The 20,632-nt window shown below is 39.6% G+C and overlaps 1 protein-coding gene across 9 annotated transcripts in view; it reads right to left on the bottom strand.

Moving 5' to 3' along the window:
- Positions 1-240: 240 nt before the first annotated feature.
- Positions 241-20,632, bottom strand: part of LOC105493177 (integrin subunit beta 6) — a 148,727-nt gene continuing 128,335 nt past the window's right edge. For 6 of the 9 annotated variants that reach the window (XM_071072849.1, XM_011760649.3, XM_071072850.1 and 3 more), the window contains 4 exons: positions 16,013-16,132; positions 10,470-10,636; positions 4,518-4,651; positions 242-626 (listed from right to left, as the gene is read on the bottom strand). In XM_071072849.1, the coding sequence (XP_070928950.1) occupies positions 4,553-4,651; positions 10,470-10,636; positions 16,013-16,132 (386 nt within the window). In that variant the 3' untranslated portion in view covers positions 242-626; positions 4,518-4,552. Of the gene's footprint in view, positions 627-2,186; positions 4,652-10,469; positions 10,637-16,012; positions 16,133-20,632 lie in introns of those variants that run through there. The other 3 variants (XM_011760652.3, XM_071072851.1, XR_011609807.1) reach the window with 3 other exon arrangements.

The following is a 20,632-nucleotide window of genomic DNA, read 5'->3' on the forward strand; positions in this document are numbered from 1 at the left end:
TTGCTGGTGGTGAAACCAAATGAGAAAGATAGAAGATCAAGTTTTCTACCCTTTGCCCAGTCTAGACTGATTCACTTTTGGATTCACTTTCCTGGGAGGCGGAAATTGCAGTGAGCTGAGATCACGCCACTGCACTCCATTTTGGGCGACAGAGTGAGACTCTGTCTCAAAAAATAAATAAATAAAAGAAATTACGACTCTAAGGGTGCACCCTCACAGGGCATTGTGTCGTTTTTTGTCCTGCTTTATTTTCTGTTAGTTCTTAGGACTGTTAGACAGTCTTAGTCCAGGCTCCTTATATAATAAGAACCCAAGCAAGGTTATGTGCTAATGTTTTATTGGGGGGTGCTATCCCAGTGAAAAAGGGCAGGGAGGCAGCTAATGCAGGAACGGAGATACAAGATGAGGCATTGGGAAGCTGGCCACTGCTTCCCCAGAAGACATTGCTGGTGGCTCAGCTCCCGTTCATCTACTGGTTCCTTCCCATCTCTGTCTCTTATGGATCTACAGTCCTTCTTCAGAGTGTTGACTCCTTGAACCTTCCTGTTGTGTTACGTGGTCCCTTGGGGCAGCAGCTAGGGAAGCCATTCTGGACTTGGGCACAGGAATTGCAGCAGCTCCTCAACCTGTGAGGAATTAGGAAGAAGTTAGGGTTTTACTACCAAGGGGACTGTGCAGGGGTAACTCCCGGCATAGGCCTGGAAGGCAGGTGGGGCCAAGTGGATCTGGGGTCTGCACAAACTGGGTCCAGGACCCTGATAATGTATATTTACTGGTTTATTATTTTCTCTCTCATTTGGAAGCATAGAGATTACTTGTTTTGCTCATTGTTCACTATATCCGTAATCATAAGAACAGTATTTGGCATATGCAAGGCATTCAATAAATATTTGTTGAATGAATTTATTGAGTTGCTACTGTGTCAGGAATTGTGATAGCTGCTAGAAGACACAAGAATTCCACCTCCCAGATGGAAAAATTAAGAAGAGAAGGGACTTTCTTGGTGCTGTTCCAAATGGAAGCAGTCTCTCTATTTTCAGACATTTGGCCTTTAGTTTACAAAAGACAGTGTGTTTCAGAATACAAGTACTCTTGATTTGACTTTGCCTGTCCTTTTGTCAGAAATGGGCCTTTAAAAAGGGATTAAATTGACTCTTTTTGCCAGCATTTGGTCTCTCTGTGCTTAATTTTCCCGATTCAGAAGATAAGCATGGCACCATGATACCTAACAAATGGATGTGCAGAAGAATACACTCCCTGACTGCGTGAGTGTGCTCAGGCTGCTGCAGCGGGCACCACAGACTAGGCGGCTTCCACAACAGGAATTTATTTTCCCTCAGTTCTGGGGGCCAGGAGTCCAGGGTCCAGGTGGCAATTGGGTTGTTTTTTTACGAGGCCTCTCTCCTTGGCTTGTAGTTGGCCACCCTCTCCCTATATCTTCACATGGTTTTCCTTATGTCTGAGTCCTAACTTCCGCTTCTTATAAGGATACCAGTCATACTGGACCAGGGCCCAACTCCATCACCTTATTTTAATTTAATTATCTCTCTTTTTTTTTTTTGAGACGGAGTCTCATTCTGTCACCCAAGTTGGAGTGCAATGGCCTGGTCTCAGCCCAATGCAACCTCTACTTCCTGGGTTCAAGTGATTCTCCTGCCTCAGCCTCCTGAGTAGCTGGGACTACAGGTGCCTGCCACTGCACCTGGCTAATTTTTGTATTTTTAGTAGAGACAGGGTTTCACTATGTTGGCCATGCTGGTCTCGAACTCCTGACCTTGTGATCTGCCTGCCTCAGCCTCCCAAAGTGCTGGGATTACAGGCATGAGCCACCATGCCCGGCCTTTAATTATCTCTTTAAAGGCTCTATTTCTAAGCACAACTACAGTCTCAGATATTGGGGGTTAAGACTTCAATACATGAATTTTGGGGGGACAGGGGCTATTGGGGGTGGAAGATGATACATTTCAGTTCATAGCACTAACTCTAAAGAACTTGACTTTACAAAATGGTGAAGTCCAGGCCCACTCCCTGCTGTCTCTTGCCTTCTGTGACTGCCTCCTTTTGCTCTTCTCCTTGGCCCCAGACCAAAACCAGCAAGGCAGTCAGAACAGGTCACAGAGGAATCCAGAAATCCAAGAAGAGGGTTTTGTACCAAGCAAATAAAAGAAACTATCATCCCTCTGAGGTTCCTTGTTTAAATTACCATGTTTATTTACATCAACACAAAATACAATAATAAACACGACAAAACCATTTTATCTTCAGGTAACATAACTCTTCAGTGAACAGAAGTACTACTGTTAATGTTTTGGCCTTTCCAAGGTCCCGCCTGGGGTCAAAACAGTTTTCAGAGAAAGAGCAGATTCTTCTCTACCTTCCTAAAACACACACAAAGGTAACTTCTATTTTCTAAAATCCCATTCCAGTAATAATAAAAAAAAAACACAACAGTAAGTCCATGCAGAGGAGAGGATTGCTGTTGTGTCATCAGCGTTGCAACCTGTATGTTGCTGTAGATTTCCCCCAGGTTCTGTGCATCAGTCAGGAACATAAAGGGTATATTAGTCCTTTGGATTTTCAAGGTGATTGTTCAGTAATTCTTTCATCTAGCCGTGTACTCCGTAAAGGTCTGATTTACCTGAGTTATTTTAAAACCAGCAAAAAAAGAGTCTCCAAGTGATCGAATGTATATGGATCTATGTTGTAGAATTGAAGAAACTTACAGATTTTGCTGTGACAATTCAATGGACAACCACGAAGCCTCCACTACATAATGAACTATTCACCTAGTAAAAGCTTCACATTACAATTTAATCAAAGGTCATAAACATTGCGCAAAAGTACAATATCTCATCTGTATGCCAGTAGTTTAAATGCTATTTGCTTAGTCTCAAATACATTTTCAAACAAATGACAGTTATCGCTTAACTAACACAATCTTTCTATTATTTCACTGACAAAAGAGGCAGTTTCCTGCAGTGGAAAGAGAAGATGGCTTGGTGTTAGAAGATCTAGATTCTGAACCCAGCTCTACTCACTCTGAGCCTTAGTTTCCTTATGAGGATCAAGTGAGATGAAAGTGCTTTGTAAAGGAGTAATAACCATAAGAAATAATATTCTAGAGTCCATCTCTTCCATCAACTGATGGATCCCTAATTTGCACATATATTTTGCAAGTAAAATCTTACCTCTTAAAGTAAATGTATGATGCATATTCACCACATGCAGCTGAAATGTGCAAGTTGGGTTACACAGATGGGAAAAGAGTATGTATTAAAAAGCCTTTAAGACTTGTATACTTTTGATGTACTTGATTTAGAGCCATTTAAAATTTTATTGTGTTTGTGGCTCACGCCTGTAATCCCGGCACTTTGGGAGGCCGAGGCGGGCGGATCACAATGTCAGGAGATCGAGACCACGGTGAAACCCTGTCTCTAGTAAAAATACAAAAAATTAGCCGGGCGCGGTGGCAGGCGCCTGTAGTCCCAGCGACTCAGGAGGCTGAGGCAGGAGAATGGCGTGAACCCGGGAGGCGGAGCTTGCAGTGAGCCGAGATCGCGCCACTGCACTCCAGCCGGGAGACAGAGCGAGACTCCGTCTCAAAAAAAAAAAAAAAAAAAAAAAAAAAAAATTATTGTGTTTAACACAGGTTCCTTTTATATTATAGGAGTGTTCTTTGAATAAGCTAACCATTTAAAGTATTTTTTTAAAGAAACTTTTGTGTGACAGTTACAGGGTTTAAAAGACTGTGCAACTGAGTGAAATGGATTGAGAAATATGGGGGAAGTAACAGTTTGAAAACTCAGGGTCAAAAAGGAAACTGAGTGTAGAATATCGTTTTTCAGGTAATTTAAAAATAAGCTAAATGATAGGGTTGTTATCTTTTTATTTTTATAGGTGACTTCTTAATTTATAAATTACTTATTCCTCATTTGTAAAACAAATAAAATATTTGTGTACTTAACGTTTAGGTGTGTATAAATTCACAAAAATTATTAACACTTAATGTTCAGTCTTATATTTGGGGTATCTTCAGAAGAATTGCAACTTCTTAGCTGAAGTAAAATCAGAATGTCATTTCTCAGAGATTTCAAAAAATTATCCTACAAGAGAGGGCATATTTCCTACAAGTTTAGAATTAATTGGCAAGTATAGATATACAATGTGAGTATATGGGCTTTGTGACTTTGCTGAGACAGAGAATTCAGGTAGCTGCATTCCTGAAACAAATGAGCTTCTAATTTCAAACATTTTTCAAATGCAAATCAGGCCCCCATGAATCATTTTGATGATTTTTTTGAAGCATTAATGCAACAGAGTTAGTATTCCTCAAATGATCCCCAAAGTCACCTCTTTGCTAAGGATATTTCTCTTCTTGATTATTTTGAACCTGCCAACAGTCTCTCACCTTCATGTAGAGGATAACTTATCTGCAAATGTCCTATTATTGTCTTAAACCAACCTCATTTTGAAGCAACAAAGATAAAAAAATTATATAGTGCATTAACATTTCATACCAGTGAAACAGACTTTTTTCATGCATAAAGTAGTTCTATCCATCTGTGGAAAGGTCCACCTTTTGTTTTTCCCTGTGTTTATAAGTTACATTTTTAAAAGTACTCGTGGAGCCTCTGTAGAGTGGATTGGTTCCCTGAAAAAAAAAAAAAAAGATTCAAGTGAAAATATGTACATTTTGTTATTATACTGTTTTAATACATAGTGCAAATGGAAAAGCAGAGTCAAGCTCAATCTTGGAAACTATTAGAACGATTTTGATTAATTTGGTATTTCATACATTTAGTGTTTTGCAATTTATACATTTTCATTTTGTTAAATATACAGAACATGTCCCATATGTATATTCTAAAAATCTTACCTCTTTTGGTAAAGCACAAATTTACAGATAGAAAACAAGGCTTCAGCTATTGTGCTCACTGCTGTTTTCCCAGCACTGAGTCCCTGGCCCAGAGCAGGTGCTCAGTATGTATGGAATGAGTGGCGCGAACAGTGATAGATGAACCAAAAGTGAAATCAAAGCCAAAAAAGTAAAAAACAGGAAAAGCGAAAGTGGTAGAAACATAAAAAAATGAACGACACAGTATCTGCCTTTAACAAACGTGTTACTGATGAGAAGCATCAAACAAGGGCACAAATAAACATGCTGAGATCAGATCAGATCAGATCAAAACTCTGGGTAGCCAAAGAACCAGCTCTCTTTTGCTTACTATGTAAAACAGTGTGTAAGACAACCACAAGAGACTGTTATGGAGGACCCTGGGGTCATGAAAGAGTGGCAATCCAAAGGCAGGCCAGGAAATATGGCTTTGCCTTGGGGGCAGTAGGGAGGTTGGGTGTGGGACTTCTGGGTAGCTCAGCTGTGCTGCTTGGGCTGTAGATATGCCTCCAGGTGTCAATAGCAGTGGTGCTGTGGTCAAAAGGACCAGAAGGTCCAGAAGGATCAAGCCTCTTTAGTTGTTCCAGGCAGGAGGAAGGTGTCTGGGTAAGGTACAATTTCTTCTCTCCCACTTTCCAAGGCTGACCACACAGGCTATGGCAACAGACAATCTGGGTCCAAAGCCAGCTGCACCACATGACCGTACTGAAGCCACTCTGAGCCTTGGTGTCCATATCTGTGCCTACCTTATCCAGGTGAAGTATTTTAGCACTGTGTGTAGCACATAGCAAATGCTCCGTAAATGCTGCCTCTTCTCATTAGTTCCTGTTTATAGCTTTTCTTCACATTTGGAATTTCCTTTTCTTTTAGGTTTTACAGAGGATTATTAAGATATTTTCCCCCAGGGCTTTGGTACACTTAACATTTCTAAGCCCATTACTGAGTATGTATGGAATCCAGGTACTGCCTCTGACCTTCTAAGTTAAAATCTTACACTTTGATCACCTCATTCAATGAATTATAGCTATGGTAACAATTTCTAGGGGTGGATTTGAAAAAGAACATGATTGTCTTTGCTTGCTCAGTACATTTCTTTCAGCTCTTAGAAGAACGGAATAAAACTGGAAACACTCCCTGGTCTTTCCCAGTCACTGGCCTCAGTGCCCTCATTGTGAGTGGGAATCACAGCTGCACCCGCTTCTGTGTTGTCCAGAGCCAGTGGCCTGACCTCTGGTAAGTGGCATGTTACCTTTGCTATGTGCCTTTAAAGAGATATGCTATTTCTATCATAAAGCCAAACAGAAAAGAGGTTTCTTGGCTGATGGTGGATGATGGGTGAAAGCTAAGTTGGTATCGTGCTTCTATTCCTGAGAGCAGCCTGGTTAATTCTGAGGGACCTCCAGATCTTATCTAGTCCTGCTGCCCTAAGAATTTGAGATTTTGAAGGCAAAAGGCAGACTGATGTGAATTTAGATGTAGATGGAGTCTCATTTGCAAACAAAAATCATGCATGGAATTCTATTAAATTTGAGAGACTAGAATCTAGTTGGTTACAGGATAATGAGGGACTCAATTGAAGAAGCAAGATGGAAAAAAGTAAGAGGTTTAGGCCAGCAATGACAGGGTAAGCCTGTCCTGGAGGAAGTTCTCGCTTCCTCCAGGAAGCTCCCACCTTTGTGAACAGAAAAGACACTTGGAAAGAGGACACAGGTTGTGAGCAGGGCCAGCTTAGAGCTCTGTAGCACCAGGTACTTGTTTGTAGGTGCACCCTATATCATGTCAAACATATTGCAATACACCCATATCCCACACTTGAGTGTGACTTGAGTTGCAACTGACAAGATAACACAATGTTATTTAGTAGATATTTAGTTGAATGTTTAATTTTTATGGCAGAATTTTCATTCTGTATTTTAAAGCAACTTCTGTATTTTAAAGCAACATTCTGTATTTTAAAGCAACTTCATTCATTCAGGTCTGCAATATTTTGGGAGTCCCTTGCAAAACTGGTTTAGGGCCAAGACATTGCTTATAGGGAGTGATGGGTAAAGCAGACTTCACAGAGTAAGAGGGTAAGGTGGAAGTGTAAAAGTGGATGAAGAGCAAGTACATATTGCTGTTGTGTGTGGTAGGGTATTTTCTGGCCTTAGCTGAAGATCAGAGGTCAGGATAATGCACTCGCGTTGGGTTTTGTTCCAGGAGGCGGTGTGGAAATGTCCACACCGCCTCCTCTAGTGCTCTTCTGACTATAACCTCTCTACACAGACTTTCCAGGAGAAATGCAGGCTTGAGTCCTGCTCTATTTCAGGTGAGTGTGCAATCCACTGCTCAGAAAAGGTCAGTTTTCCCCTAACCATCTGGGGTGACCAGGCTGATTCCCCCAGGAGTCTGGGAGTGCTAATTTAGGCTTGGATTTTGCAAATGCAATGGCACATTTTTCAAGATTGAAAAAGTGCTAATAGGAAAACTCTGTCATGACCCACAGCTTCCTTAATGATCGACCAACTGCCAAACACAGACCTGATTTGCTTAGCACAGTACAAAATCAATCCATGACTGCAAGAAATGTCAGGCTGAACATTTTTTTTTGCCTCAAGTTAATGACTTGTCATCCTAGAAAAAAAATGTCTAATCAAAGATGAATTTAAATATGTTTCATTTGTGTTTTCATAAAGAATATGTGGGGGTGGGCATTATTTTTAAAAGCATGATAAAAAGATAACCTTTCTTTACAGCTGCTCTGAAATGTTTTAGGAGGTAGGAGTGGAGATCTTTCTGTCTTAAGCCCTGTCACTTTATGAGTCCAGTGCAGTCCTATGGCCAGGAGGCCTGACTGTCCCGATTGTCCCTGGAGGGCACCGGGTTTCGAAGACCAGTCAAATTCACTTCTTCGAGAAGAAATAGGTTTTAGAGAAAACACTCAATTAAATTGAAGACCTCCAAACGTGTGCAGTGAGCAACATTTTTTTTCCAGTAGGACGTTAGTGAAATTTAAACTGAATTATTTGAGTTAAACCTTTTTTGAATCCAAGTGAATAATTACTATCCAGTCATTATCTAGTCAGGAACATCAAACATTTGTTATTCAAAGAAACTCAGTTTAATAAGGGAATAATATTTTCCACTTATGCTTTTTGTTTCTGTTTGGGTCGCATGTTAGATGAAGAAACAGCAAAAATTCAGTATTTGAATTTCAGTCATGTTCTACATCCTGAGGGAGAACGATTCATGTTTTTGGGGAAATTAACTGTTAATTAAAACGTTATTTTAAAGATATTAATCACTTGTCAGTATTTATGCCTCTGTATGAGAACACTGAAATGTGCTGGTTAGTAGATACACATCACGTAATTGCCCAAGTGTGTGTTTGTGGAACACCTGCTTATTATTTCTAGGAGGGTCAACCAAAGGCTGTGCTTAGAAGAACAATGAACAATTAGGCTTCAGCTTAACTATGCACCAAAAGTTAGGGAAGTCCCTTAACTTCTCTGAGCCTCAGTTTAGCTCCTCAAAATGGAAATACCAGGATTATGTCATGGGGCTTGCTGCTATTGTCCTTTGTGGCAACTTAACCACATTCTTTTACTAGGTTGCCCTTCTAACCATCACAAGGCATTTGTTGGAGAGTTGATAAAAGTCAAAAATAAACACCTGTGGCCAGGGGTCAGGTGAAGTGAACTGTCCTACAACTTTGGGCTTATTAGTACTGTGTTCTAAGTCACCAAGCTAACCTATCTGTTTACCTTTACGTTGTTAGGAATGAGTAAATTATATCTTCTCCTGAGGAATTTTGCTTAATTATGGAAAACACATACATTCACAAAAAGAGGAAAGCTATATAACAAACCTCCAAAGACCTATCATTCAGACTCAACAGTTATCACAATTCTGTCACACCTGCTTCAACTATCCCTCCATCCCACTCTCTTGGCTGAATTATTTCAAAGCGAACCCCAGCTTTCATCTCCTTTCACTCCTTCAGTATGCATCTCTAAAAAATATGGATATTTTCTAGCAATGTCACCATGCCATTATCATACCTAATGAAATTATACTTACTTGCTATCATTTTAATACCCAGCATGTATTAATCTTTTTTTCAGTCGTTTCATGTATTTATTATTTATTTTGGAGACTGGGTCTCACTCTGTCGCCCAGGCTGGAATGCAATGGCATGATCGTGGCTCACTGCAGCCTCGATCTCATGGCTCAAGTGATCCTCCTGCCTTAGCCTCCCAAGTAGCTGGGACTACAGATGTGCACCACCATGCCTGGCTAATGTTTGTATTTCTTTTTGTAGGGATGGGGTTTTGCTGTGTTGCCCAACTCGAACTCCTGAGCTCAAGTGATCCAATCCTCCTGTCTTGGCCTCCCCAAATTCTAAGATTACAAGTGTGAGTCACCATGACTAGCCTTTTTCCAGTTGTTTAAAAAATGTATTTTTACAGGAGGACTGTTCGAATCATGATCCAAACAAGATCCATACATTGCATTTGGCTGTTGTATCTAGCACATTTTTAATGGGAAGATAAAGTAGATAAAAATTTTCACTGTTGATTGTTCTGTACCATATATTATGATTAATTTAGAATAACTGCATACAACATAAACATCCCTTATCAAGATAAATTTATCAAAAATGGAAAATTCCATTTGCTTTAGGAATTGAAGGCATTGCTATAAAAATTGTTAACATCAAATTATTTGCATGGACAAATCCAAAGGAGCATTGTGTCTGCCTGCATTTTCTCCAGTGATATCATTGTTGTTAGAATCAGCAATGTAAGATAATTGCTGTTAGATACCTGGACACACCATTAGAGGTAGAGAGATGAAATTAAAACCATGAAATTGTTTCTATGGGTCTCTAGAAATGTAATTCTCTCTCCTGTGGAAAAGAAACACAGAAAACTATAGTCCTGCCTTCTGCTTGCCTCTTGTGAAGAGAAGGCACTTAAATTATTCCTATTGAGTTTATGTATTTAAAGGTTAATACTTTAGGGCTTTTCTTCAGGTCTCTGTTTAAAATTTATGTTATTAAGAAAAAATAACTACATGGCATTTAAAAAATCATCTCAATTTTGCTTTGTAACCGATTAGATCAGTAACAAGTATTTCCATAGAAATTGGCATGAATTATCATACTACTTATGAACATTATTCCATTCATTATAACATAACCAATTTATGGAAATGTTTAGATACAGCACCCGTGCTTTATCAAATGGGGCCTGAGGGATAATTCCTAGTGGTGAGGAAGCACTGGTAAAAACATACTTCCCTGATGTCCCTAAGCAGCTGTCTCAGGAGCCTCATGAGACTCTTCATCGTGGTGGAAATCCCCACCGCACTGAGACAAATCTATGCTATGAGGGTCATCTGGGTCCAGATAATGGATAGAGGTTCCTTTGCCCCCGAAGCAGAACAGAAATCAAAGCTGTTGGGGTCATGGCAAGAGTGGGAGAGAAAAACTGTGACACTTGAACTCTCAGAGCAGAAGAAAGCTGAGCCCCTCAGTTTCTTCCACCAGCCTCTTTCTCCCCTAGACAAGGAGTAGCCCTAAGTTTCCACATACCGTTTGCCACTTGGCTTTTGACCGTTCTGCTTCAAATTTGGCAACTTCTTTACGATCATGAAATGACACCAGCAGCTTCCAGATGCACAGCAGGACAACCCCGATGAGAAGAATAGCCAGGGAAACCCCCAACATGATCATGGGAATGTTTGGAGGCTTTGGACAATCTGCAGAAATAAAGAAAATTATAAAAAGGTGGTAAAATCAACATTTTGACATTGGAAAGGCATTTCTTGTTGGATTTTCCATCTACTTTTTCTGCAGCAGAGAATAAATATTGATACCATTTTTGCTTTGCTTAAATTTTAAAAATGAGTTACTTGTTGAAGGATAGCCCTGCATTCCTTCAAAGTAGAACAAAAGATAAAGGAAGAATTTAGTTATTCAAAGTAAATGTATATAGACTTGATGGCTGACTCTAAAAGAGAATCCAAAAAGTGATAATTAATGCACATGGAATATTTAAAGGATTAAGAAAAAAGACTAGTTTGATCACTAAAAATGGTCTCTTCTGAGTCCATGATAATGTAGAAATGGAGTGTGTGTGTGTGTGTGTGTGTGCGCGCGCGCTGCATGTGATCAGTTTTTCATGGACCTTCTTGAATCATGGGGAGTCTAGAAGACTACATTAAAATTTACATAAAACCTATCCCTTGAAAAAATTACTATTTCCTTCTTTCTTTATAGACAGAAGACAATGATGGGTTTCAGTTCTATTTTGTTGAACCCTAATGCAGTAGTCTGGTTTTGGGGAAGTTCCTGGACTAGATTCAGGAGAGGTGGATTCAATTCCCATCTGATGTACAGTAGCTGTGTGAATATGATCCAGTCCGTTGACCTCTCTGAGCCCCAGGCCCTTCACCTGTAAAACAAAGTTCAGTGTTCCCTTAACTTTTCTGATGATAACAATAAGCTGAAGTGTTCTTGCTTACTAACACGGCTTCCTAGACCCTTTCCCCAATATTCTGATTCAGTGGGTCTTGGATAAGGCCACCGATTTTGTATTATTAAATATTCTAAATGATTCTTACTTTCAAGCAAGTTTGGGAAATTAGATGTTCTGTAGGGTCCTTTCAACTTGAATATTCTCTGAAATGTTATTTTGACTCTATTGATGATATTAATGTAATTTTGCCATTATACAGTACCTTTCCTAATTCACAGCAGAATGACTAATAGTCCTTGCAATATGCCTAGGAGATGATACATTTATTAATGAAACATTATAATTATGCTCTCCTCTTACTTTCATGGAAAAAAAATCCCACATAACATTATCGCTAGATATCTGCATCCCTCTGCAAGAAATGAGGCAAAATCCATGGTATCTGGGGAGGAAATGAATGATGCTTAACTTATCCTAAGTCTTACTGCTTTTAGAGATTTAATAAGGAGAGTTATACACATATGACTAGTCATGCTGTCTTTAAGGTAAGGATCTGGAGTCGATGTGAATCTGAGTAGGACTAATTACCCACTAACAGCATGATGCCTGGCCTCACACACTTTTGTTCTTTGGCCAAGAAACCATGTAAAGAGATTATGCAGAAGTAAGAAAAGGAGCTAATGACATACCTATTACTGTATGAAGATCTAAAGACTATATTCTCGCATAGCAAATGAACCATAGCTGCCTCTAATGGGTTAGCACATTCCTGCAAATAAAACAGCAGGCTTGTGTCATGAGAATATATACTGGCTACATCTTTGGCTAAGAAATGCCTGGGGTGGGGCATAGTATGCTCCTGCTCGAAGCAAGATGAAGCTTGCTACAATCCTGCACCTAGACATGAATTAGGAGGGTTCTCCAGAAGGGACTAAAGAAGAAATGGGTGCGGTCTGACAGAGATAATTAAGAACTGAAAGTCTCAGAAATTGTACATTTCTCAATTAAAGATTTTGGTCCAAGTGCCAGAGCAGGTCTTACACAATAGAGATCTTCACTTTTCATACTCAGATGTTTCTTGAGATGCTCAGACTGCGAATGGATTTCTACATGGAAGAAGAGGGTCACCTCTATCACTGTGTGCAATGTGGCCTATTGAGTCCAGGTTGGGGCAGCACCTACTTCTAAGGTCCTGGGTATCTAACTCGGCTACATGCGTTGTGCAATCTGGTAGCTCAATGTGCCTATTGAGTGCTTGAAATGTGAGTTTTCCCACGTAACTTATGCTGTAAGGGTGAAATAAACACTGATTTTGAACACTTGGTATGAAAAAAATGTAAAAAATCTCAGCTTTTATATTGATTACACGTTGAAATGACAATATTTTCGATAACATGGTAAATAAAATTCATTTTACCTGTTTCTTTGACTTTTTAATGTAATTACTAGAAAATTTTAAATTATATATAGGGTTTGCCTACCAGTTCTGTTGGATGATGCTGATCTAACATCCTTTTGTGATTCAGATATGTATGATGATTGTATAGCCAGTAGGAGGCAGTAGAGCACAGTGGTTCAGAGCACGGGCTCCAGGCCAGGCTGCCAGAGCTCCTCCACCAGCTCTGGCACATAATTACTGCCAGACCTAGCAAATTATTTAATGTCTCTATGCCTCAATTTCCTTACCTTTAAAATGAAAATAATAGTGGTACCTGTTTTATATGGTTGTTAAGAATATTAAGTGAATTATGTAAAATATACAGAACATCTGGCAAATGGTATTAGTAAGGGCTCAAAAAATGAGAGCTGCTATAATAATTAATATTACTATTGTTACAGCAAATACGGCACTCTTTCCCCTTTTCTATCCTCATCACCTCAAGGACCTGGAGCCTCTAAGCTGGAACCTGTGGGTATAGCATCTACCCTAGCTGGAACTTTCCAGCCAGGAAGCCTTCCTGCCTATCATTCCTTGACTCTGTTGTGGCTCTTATGCTCTGAAAGTCCCTCCAGATGGTGGGGGTAAGAAAGAAGATGAAAGAAATCACCTGTGTCTACGCCTGGTGGCAACCCTTCACTCAGCTCTTTTTTTTTCAGTTTGCTTAGAGGACCCTGGGGATCAGCCCCTTTCTCTCTTCTCAGTTTGCCTCTTCTACCGAAGCCTCCACCAGGCCACCCTGGGATTTTCTAGTCTGAAAGCTGTGAGACGGGAGACAGGAGGGACTATGGACTTCTGGGGACAGGTTCTGCTCTGCTGGCCCCTGGAAGCGCCAGGCCTACCCAACCATGCGGACATTTGTTGAGGAAGAGGGAGCCTGGAAGCTGTCAGGTGACTCTTGTTAAGCCTCAGGGAGGTAATTTTTCCCCTCACTTTTCCCTACTACAAAAGCATGGGGATAATAACACGCCATAGTAAAAAGCATCAGGGCATCTGTGTGTGCTCTGCAGAGTGGCATGTTGCGGTGCCACTCGTATTGTGTGGAAGAATAAAAGAACAGACAACAGCTCAGTAATGAGAAGGCATTTAGCCCAAGGCATGTTTCACTGAAAAAAAAATTCATCAACTAGATACAAAAGTCTCTGAATTAAAAGCAGGACTTATTCTGGAAATTTGTTTTTGTTGTTTGAAACTCGTTTTTTTCAATAGAATCAATACGATAAGGGATGACTTTGATTTCAAGATAACTTGCTAAAGCCACTGCCACAGTCACAGAGGGTTGGGATTGTAGTTGGAGAATTTTATTTTATCAGACAGATAATGAGCAGGCAGGCTTTTTTTGGTATTATAAAGTAATTCTTCCTTGTACGGCAGGATTCTCCTTATGTTTCCCTAATGAATGGCCATAAGACTCATTTTATGTATGCATTTCAAAGGAGTTGATTTACATGAGAGCTTTCCAGAGCAAGTCTCCAGGGGCACTCAGCATACCTGAGCTTCAAGGCCAAGTTCACAATCATCTTCAGATTCCTTGGATTGTGCCAACCTCTATCTCTCCCTTGCTCTCAGCAACTGCAATGTGACCTTTTTCTGATCATGTTTTCTTGATTGGGATATAATTGTCTTGAACCTACTTTTTGGTTCCGTTGACATTGCCGTGGTTTTTATGTTCTAAAGTGATGCCAATTTGATACTTTTGGTTTCAAGTTCAGGACTTAATATTTTATCAGCATACCAATAAGCAAGCAGGTACAACAAAACACACCTATCTGCCTTATGGCCTGGCCCTGTCGCTGTTGTCTGGGGCAGAACTTAGACTCCAAGCTTTTGCGGGGAGGAGGAGGTTGCAAACAAGGTCTGATGAGGTCTGATTTAATGTAGCTGTCATATCTGCAGAAATGGTTTAGGGAGGAACACATCACTGATGAAAGACAGAAAATATGAGGCACCTGTGAGTGCCTCGTATTTACCTGTGAGTAAATGAGAATGCAGTCCGTGTTAGGGCTGTCGCTCACAGGGAGATCTTGGGACCATTTGTATCAGGCTTGCCAGGGTAGTTGTTAAAATGCAGAGCCCTGGGCCACACATTAGATGGTGTTGACTCAGGATATAAGCATTTTTAACAAGTTCCCCAACGAAGTCTGATACCCACTAACATTTGAATCCCTCTCAATCAAAGTATGAATACCTTCTCACCTACTTTCTTCTCTACTAAATATAAACTTCTCTCTCCCCTTCACTGATGCAAAATGTTTAAGGCTTTCCCAAGTCCAGAACTGACTCTATGAGTTGGTGTGGATGAAAATCCACAGGAGCAATGGACACCTTGACATCCTTCCTCATTTGCTGCTTAATGTCTTTTCTGGTTCAGCATCATCATTTGATGACCCATTACCGAGAGTTAGGTATTGCCACTATTTTATGTGCATTATTCCACTTAATCCTTGAGTCAACACTTAGAAAAAGTACTATTATCTGTTCCATTTTACAGATGAGGAAATAGAGACTCAGAGATTCAAGTGTCTTCCAGAATGTCACTCAGCTATTAAATAATGGAGAAGGATTTGAACCAAGGTTTGCCTGATTCACACTCTTAAAAAAAATGGACACAATTCTCTCTGTTACCATTTCCTAAAGATAGACCTTTTGCTTACATTTCATTTAATTCACTTACCTTTCTATAATTCATCAGTCAGCTTTCAGGAAGATGATGACTGCTGCAACTCCAACTCCAAGTCATCTTAGCTGGTTTTTTTTTTAGTCTCACTCTGTGCAGTGGCGCGATCTTGGCTCACTGCAACCTACACCTATCAGGCTCAAGCAGTTCTTCTGCCGCAGCCTCCCAAGTAGCTGGGATTATAGGTGCAGACCACCACGCCCAGCTAATTCTTGTATTCTTAGTAGAGACAGGGTTTCATCATGTTGGCCAGGTTGGTCTCCAACTCCTGACCTCAAGTGAACTGCCCACCTCAGCCTCCCAAAGTGCTGGGATTACAGGTGTGAGCCACTGTGCCTGACCCTTATCTGGTCTTAATAAGAGACACTGGAACATACTGAATCTTCTAACTGGCATCTTTCAATCCTTGGGAAACTTTAAGAAACTTCATCAAAAATTTGGAAATGTCTTTCCTGGTTTGCTACCCAGAGCTATTTTCTGGTTGCTTTCTCTTCTCCTGTGTAGTGTCATTTGCCATGGGCAGTGGAAAGGAAACCACTCACCTTTTTCACTGATGCTGTGAATGATGCTTTTCCCCTCATTATCTGTAGTTATCAGGAATGTAATAAGACATTCATTTTCTCCTTGCAGAGAGCAGGAAACAGAACCATCCTTTGAGAAATCTGTAAATAAAGGAGTCATTCATTAGGTTAAAAAGATTCCAAAAGAGATTATTTTTAAAACAAAGTGGTATTGAGTTTTAATATGTAAATCAGAGTTTTCAATAGTGCAGAATGAGAATAGGAAAGGCATAGGGTTTTTTTTCTCATGAAGTGAGGTTTTAGTTTTTACTCACGTTCCAGAAGAACAGTTCCAGATGTGGTCAATCAGGACTGACCATCAAACGCACCTATCAAACGGATATGGGCAGGATTGCAACAGGCTGAGCATACTTCAAGGCAGGTACCCACAGCTGCCTTGGGAATAGAATGGCCCTGATTATAGTAATGAGGGGGCTATAGGTTATTCTTTGCTGGGAGCATGAAGGATGTCTAGATTACATTTCTGCACAGTTCAAGCTGATACTGATACTTTTAAAGGGGCCTTTCTCACCATGGCATAGTCAAGATGCTGGCCATGTATTGTGGAACAGTAACATAAATTAATATCAGGAAACTGAAACTGAAGCATTATGTAGCTCAGGGACAAGAAGGATAAAGGTAAATGAATCCACAGTGACAGTTTGTCTATCATTCAGTAGAGCTCCTTTCTTAATTTGAAAAAAAAAAATCCAGTTTCCCTCAAATATTTTCCAAGTGGGAATTCTTCCTTATTGAGCTCATTCAAGAGGCAGAAAGTGAATGTCATGACAGAAATTAAAAGTAAAGTAAAATGGCCAGAGATGCCAGTACTATCTACCAGAAATTTTAGTAGTCCAGGACCTATGCCAAAATTATGTGGCATTCTCCTGATTAAGAAAACCAAACAAATTTGCTTAACTGTTCTCCTATCTTTTAAGTTGGAGACTTTTCAATGATGGTTACAAACACTGTTTTTCAGAAACCTGTAAGTAGAAGTCCTTTTGCTCTTATTCTAAATTTTTAGGACATGCGTCCAAAGTTAGTGTGTTATGCTACAATGGATCAGAGCATTAAAACTGGGGCTGCCCCTGATAATCTTGGACATACTCCTACTAGACTTATAATCTCTCTCATTAGCTTAACAATAAAAACATGAATAAAGCAGAATCGAATGTGTTCTCTGATTCTAACAAAAATTAAATAATAGTTTTTGGTAGAAAAATGCCATAGCCATAGATAGAAATATTAAGTTGCTGTTTGCTGTCTTCACATTTTGTTTGAAATGAAAAACCCGACAGTGTCTGTGAGAAGTATGCTTTGGATTATCTATGAAAACAGGAACCAGCAAGACATTTAGCATTATAAATAAGATTTTGGATGATAGATTTAAGTGTACAAACTGTTTTTGAACCCATTAGTAATATCTATTACATGGGAATATTAAGAAATCCAATTACAAATCATCCTAGTCTAGACATTGCCAAATGATTATGGTCATCTAAGTCACCTGGGAGTTTTGAAAATATAGATTCTGGGGACCCACCCTTGGGTACTCTGATTTGAGAGGCTGGTTGTACAGGAGCTTGTACACTTAGTGAGTTGTTTAATAAGTATTTAATCTCCTTTTTTTTAAAAAAGGAGATTCTGATTAAGAGATTTGGTGAGATGTGTGTTATTTCATATGTTTGATTGCAAATGGTACTGCATATTTAATTCATACATTGGCTATTTTATTTGGCCTTTACCACACCTCCTGTTAACTTGCCACTCCAATTAACTAGGGTTCATGAAATCTTGGGGACTGTGCGTTTTCTCATTGGAGTGTTTTCTTGCTTCTTTCCCCCTCTCTGTGAGAACAGTGCAGGCTCACTCTCCTTGCCTTGAACATATTTAATGAAACATTTTATTCTGAGGTAGGAAATATGTGAACTGCTTATCATACTCCTTTCAGTAATATTAACCATGTTTTTAAAAATTTTCTTTCAAATGGCTGCACTGAAGCCTAGAGAGAGGCTTACTTGACCTGGCCGGGGTTATTTAAGTGTTAATGGAATGGCAGAATATGATCTTTGAGTCACAACTTCCATCTTGCTTTAATTACTTCACCACTCCTTTTCGTGATTGCTACGGCTCTAGATGTAGCCTGTTCCATAGTGTTTGGATATTGAAATAGTATTATCAAATGTGCAACGACAGATTTGCATAATTCGCTGCATAATTTCTTTTGTTGTTCATAGAAAATAGACCTCTCTTTTTTCCCTTCCTTTGTGAATGTCTACAGTGCTGCTCTAGAATAATAGAATGAAAATAAGATGCCAAGCAGTCCATGGAACCATACTCAGAGAAGGACGAAATGTGAAAACAGGGGTGAGGAGGTGGGCCTGGGAAGGTCTGGGGAGGGTGTGAGAAATATAGAGCATCTGCACCACTGAGTCAAGATGGCCATATGTTTAAGACCTCAGCTCTAGGATTAATTAGCAGTTTTCAAAAAGCAAAAGCAAAAACAAACAAACAACAACAACGTTTCCCAAGGAAAGCATAAGGGGTTTATGGTCAGGTAAGTTTGGGAATCTTTTATTCCAATTCCTCCCCTTGCCATTCCTGATGATTCACAATGCACGTTTAATTTAAATGCGTAACAACTCTCAGAAGTCCTGCAAAGAAAACAAGAAACCCAGTTTCCTATTTCTAAGATGTATATTACCAGCGGTGCCTTTTTCCATGTAATGCTTTCATATCTAAGGTTGCATGGAATATACTTTGAGAAACAATTCTCTGAGTACATGTATGGTAGGGTAAATAAAAATATGACTCTCAAGCTGGGCACTGTGGTGCATGTCTGTAATCTCAGCACTTTGGGAGCCTGAGGCGGGCAAGATGACTTGAGCTCAGGAGTTCGAGGCCAGCCTGGCCAACATGGCAAAACCCCATTTCTGCAAAAACTACAAAAAATTATGCTGTGTATGGTGGCATGCGCCTGTAGTCCCAGGTACTCATGAGGCTGAGCCTGGAAGGTCGAGAATGCAGTGAGCCTTGATCTTGCCGCTACGCTCCAGCCGGGGAGAGAGAGTGTGGCGTTATCTCCAAAAAAAAAAAAAAAAAAAAAAAAAGACTCTCAGTAAAATGGATGAATAAGGTTAATAACATCTCTTTTGATGTGCCCACCTGCAGCACAATTGAGGACAATTCGTACAGATTATATAGTTATGTGAATTTTATTTTACTCCTATTTTCTTTCAAATAGCTGCACTGAAGCCTAGAGAGAGGCTTACTGGACCTGGCCGGGGTTATTAAAATAAAATTCCCCGTGTTGGGGGAAGGGTAGGTCGTTAAAAGACAAATACAATGCGATCATTTCAAGGTAGTGTGATCAGTAACATAACTGGGTGAGTAACTTGAAATAAAGCTTATAAAAAGGCTCATTAGAAAAGTGGCTTTTAAACACACAGTCTGAATTAAAAACATTTTTTCTCTCAAATTCATCCAGATTAGTGCTTTAAATGGTATTAGTAATCCAATTTTTATTTTCAATTGTTGAGTTAGAAATAGTTGTATCTCCCTATTTTGAAATAATTTAGTCAAATACACAAAAAGACTAAATATTTTAAATACCACTGGAGCCCTAGTCTTCCTCTTCAATCTCAGCATTTATGATAATCTACTGGAAAAAACCTGTGTACTTAAATATAGTAAGTACCTTGTTCTTGCCAGTATGATTTACATGTATGTAAGGTTTACTCCTTTTTTTCCTCAACACATTAGATTTCCCATGTTGTTAGTGAATTGAGGCTTAGCAATTTGCAGAGCATTTTCTGCAATTTTTACGCATTTCTCAGAAACACTTGGTAAATATCCCCAGTGCTTGCTGTGAAATGAGCCCAGAAGGTGATGCTAGGACTTTGCACCAGGTACTAATGTGGGAAGTCCACAGAGGCTGCCTGCTTAGTGTTTTCATGTATCTCGCCTTTGGTAGTAGTGTAAGGTGCACACCATCTTGTCCAATGTACTGCTATTTGGCATGTTTATCTTTGGTCACGAGAAAAGCATTGGTGAGGGGTTTTATGAGCACATATCATGACCCTCCATATACGGTAATCCAATTGTGCATAGTCAGAACTCTCAATTTTGAGACAATGTAAGTAATCTTCAAAACAATATAAAGTTCATTAACTCATTCCATGCTGGAAATGGATTAATTTCCGTATTCTAATTCCATCTATTCAAGAGACATATCCTGGAGGGTCACACATTATTAGCTTGATTATTTCACTTCACCTGAGCTACATCTTGGTCACATCTCTAACGTGTGCAGAGTAGCAATTCTACCCTGAGCCGCATGATAATGCAGCGAGTTCAGGATGATACAAAATTAAATTCTCCCAGGTTGTTTCTGTTGGAAGAGTCAGTCATCCCCTTTGTTTTAAAGTCTACAAATTATTGTTTAAAAGGTATTGCCAGTTAAAAAACAAGCGATTTAAATATTTGAGGTGAAACCTTGCCACTAGACTCTGATTCTAAGTAATTAAATTTAAAATGACAGATGAAAGCAAGAGAAGTTTGCTTAGCAGTGAAAGATAATAGGTCCTTCTTGTATTTTGGGGG

This window comes from Macaca nemestrina, chromosome 11 (genome assembly GCF_043159975.1).
Source record: "Macaca nemestrina isolate mMacNem1 chromosome 11, mMacNem.hap1, whole genome shotgun sequence".
Lineage (NCBI taxonomy): Eukaryota > Metazoa > Chordata > Mammalia > Primates > Cercopithecidae > Macaca > Macaca nemestrina.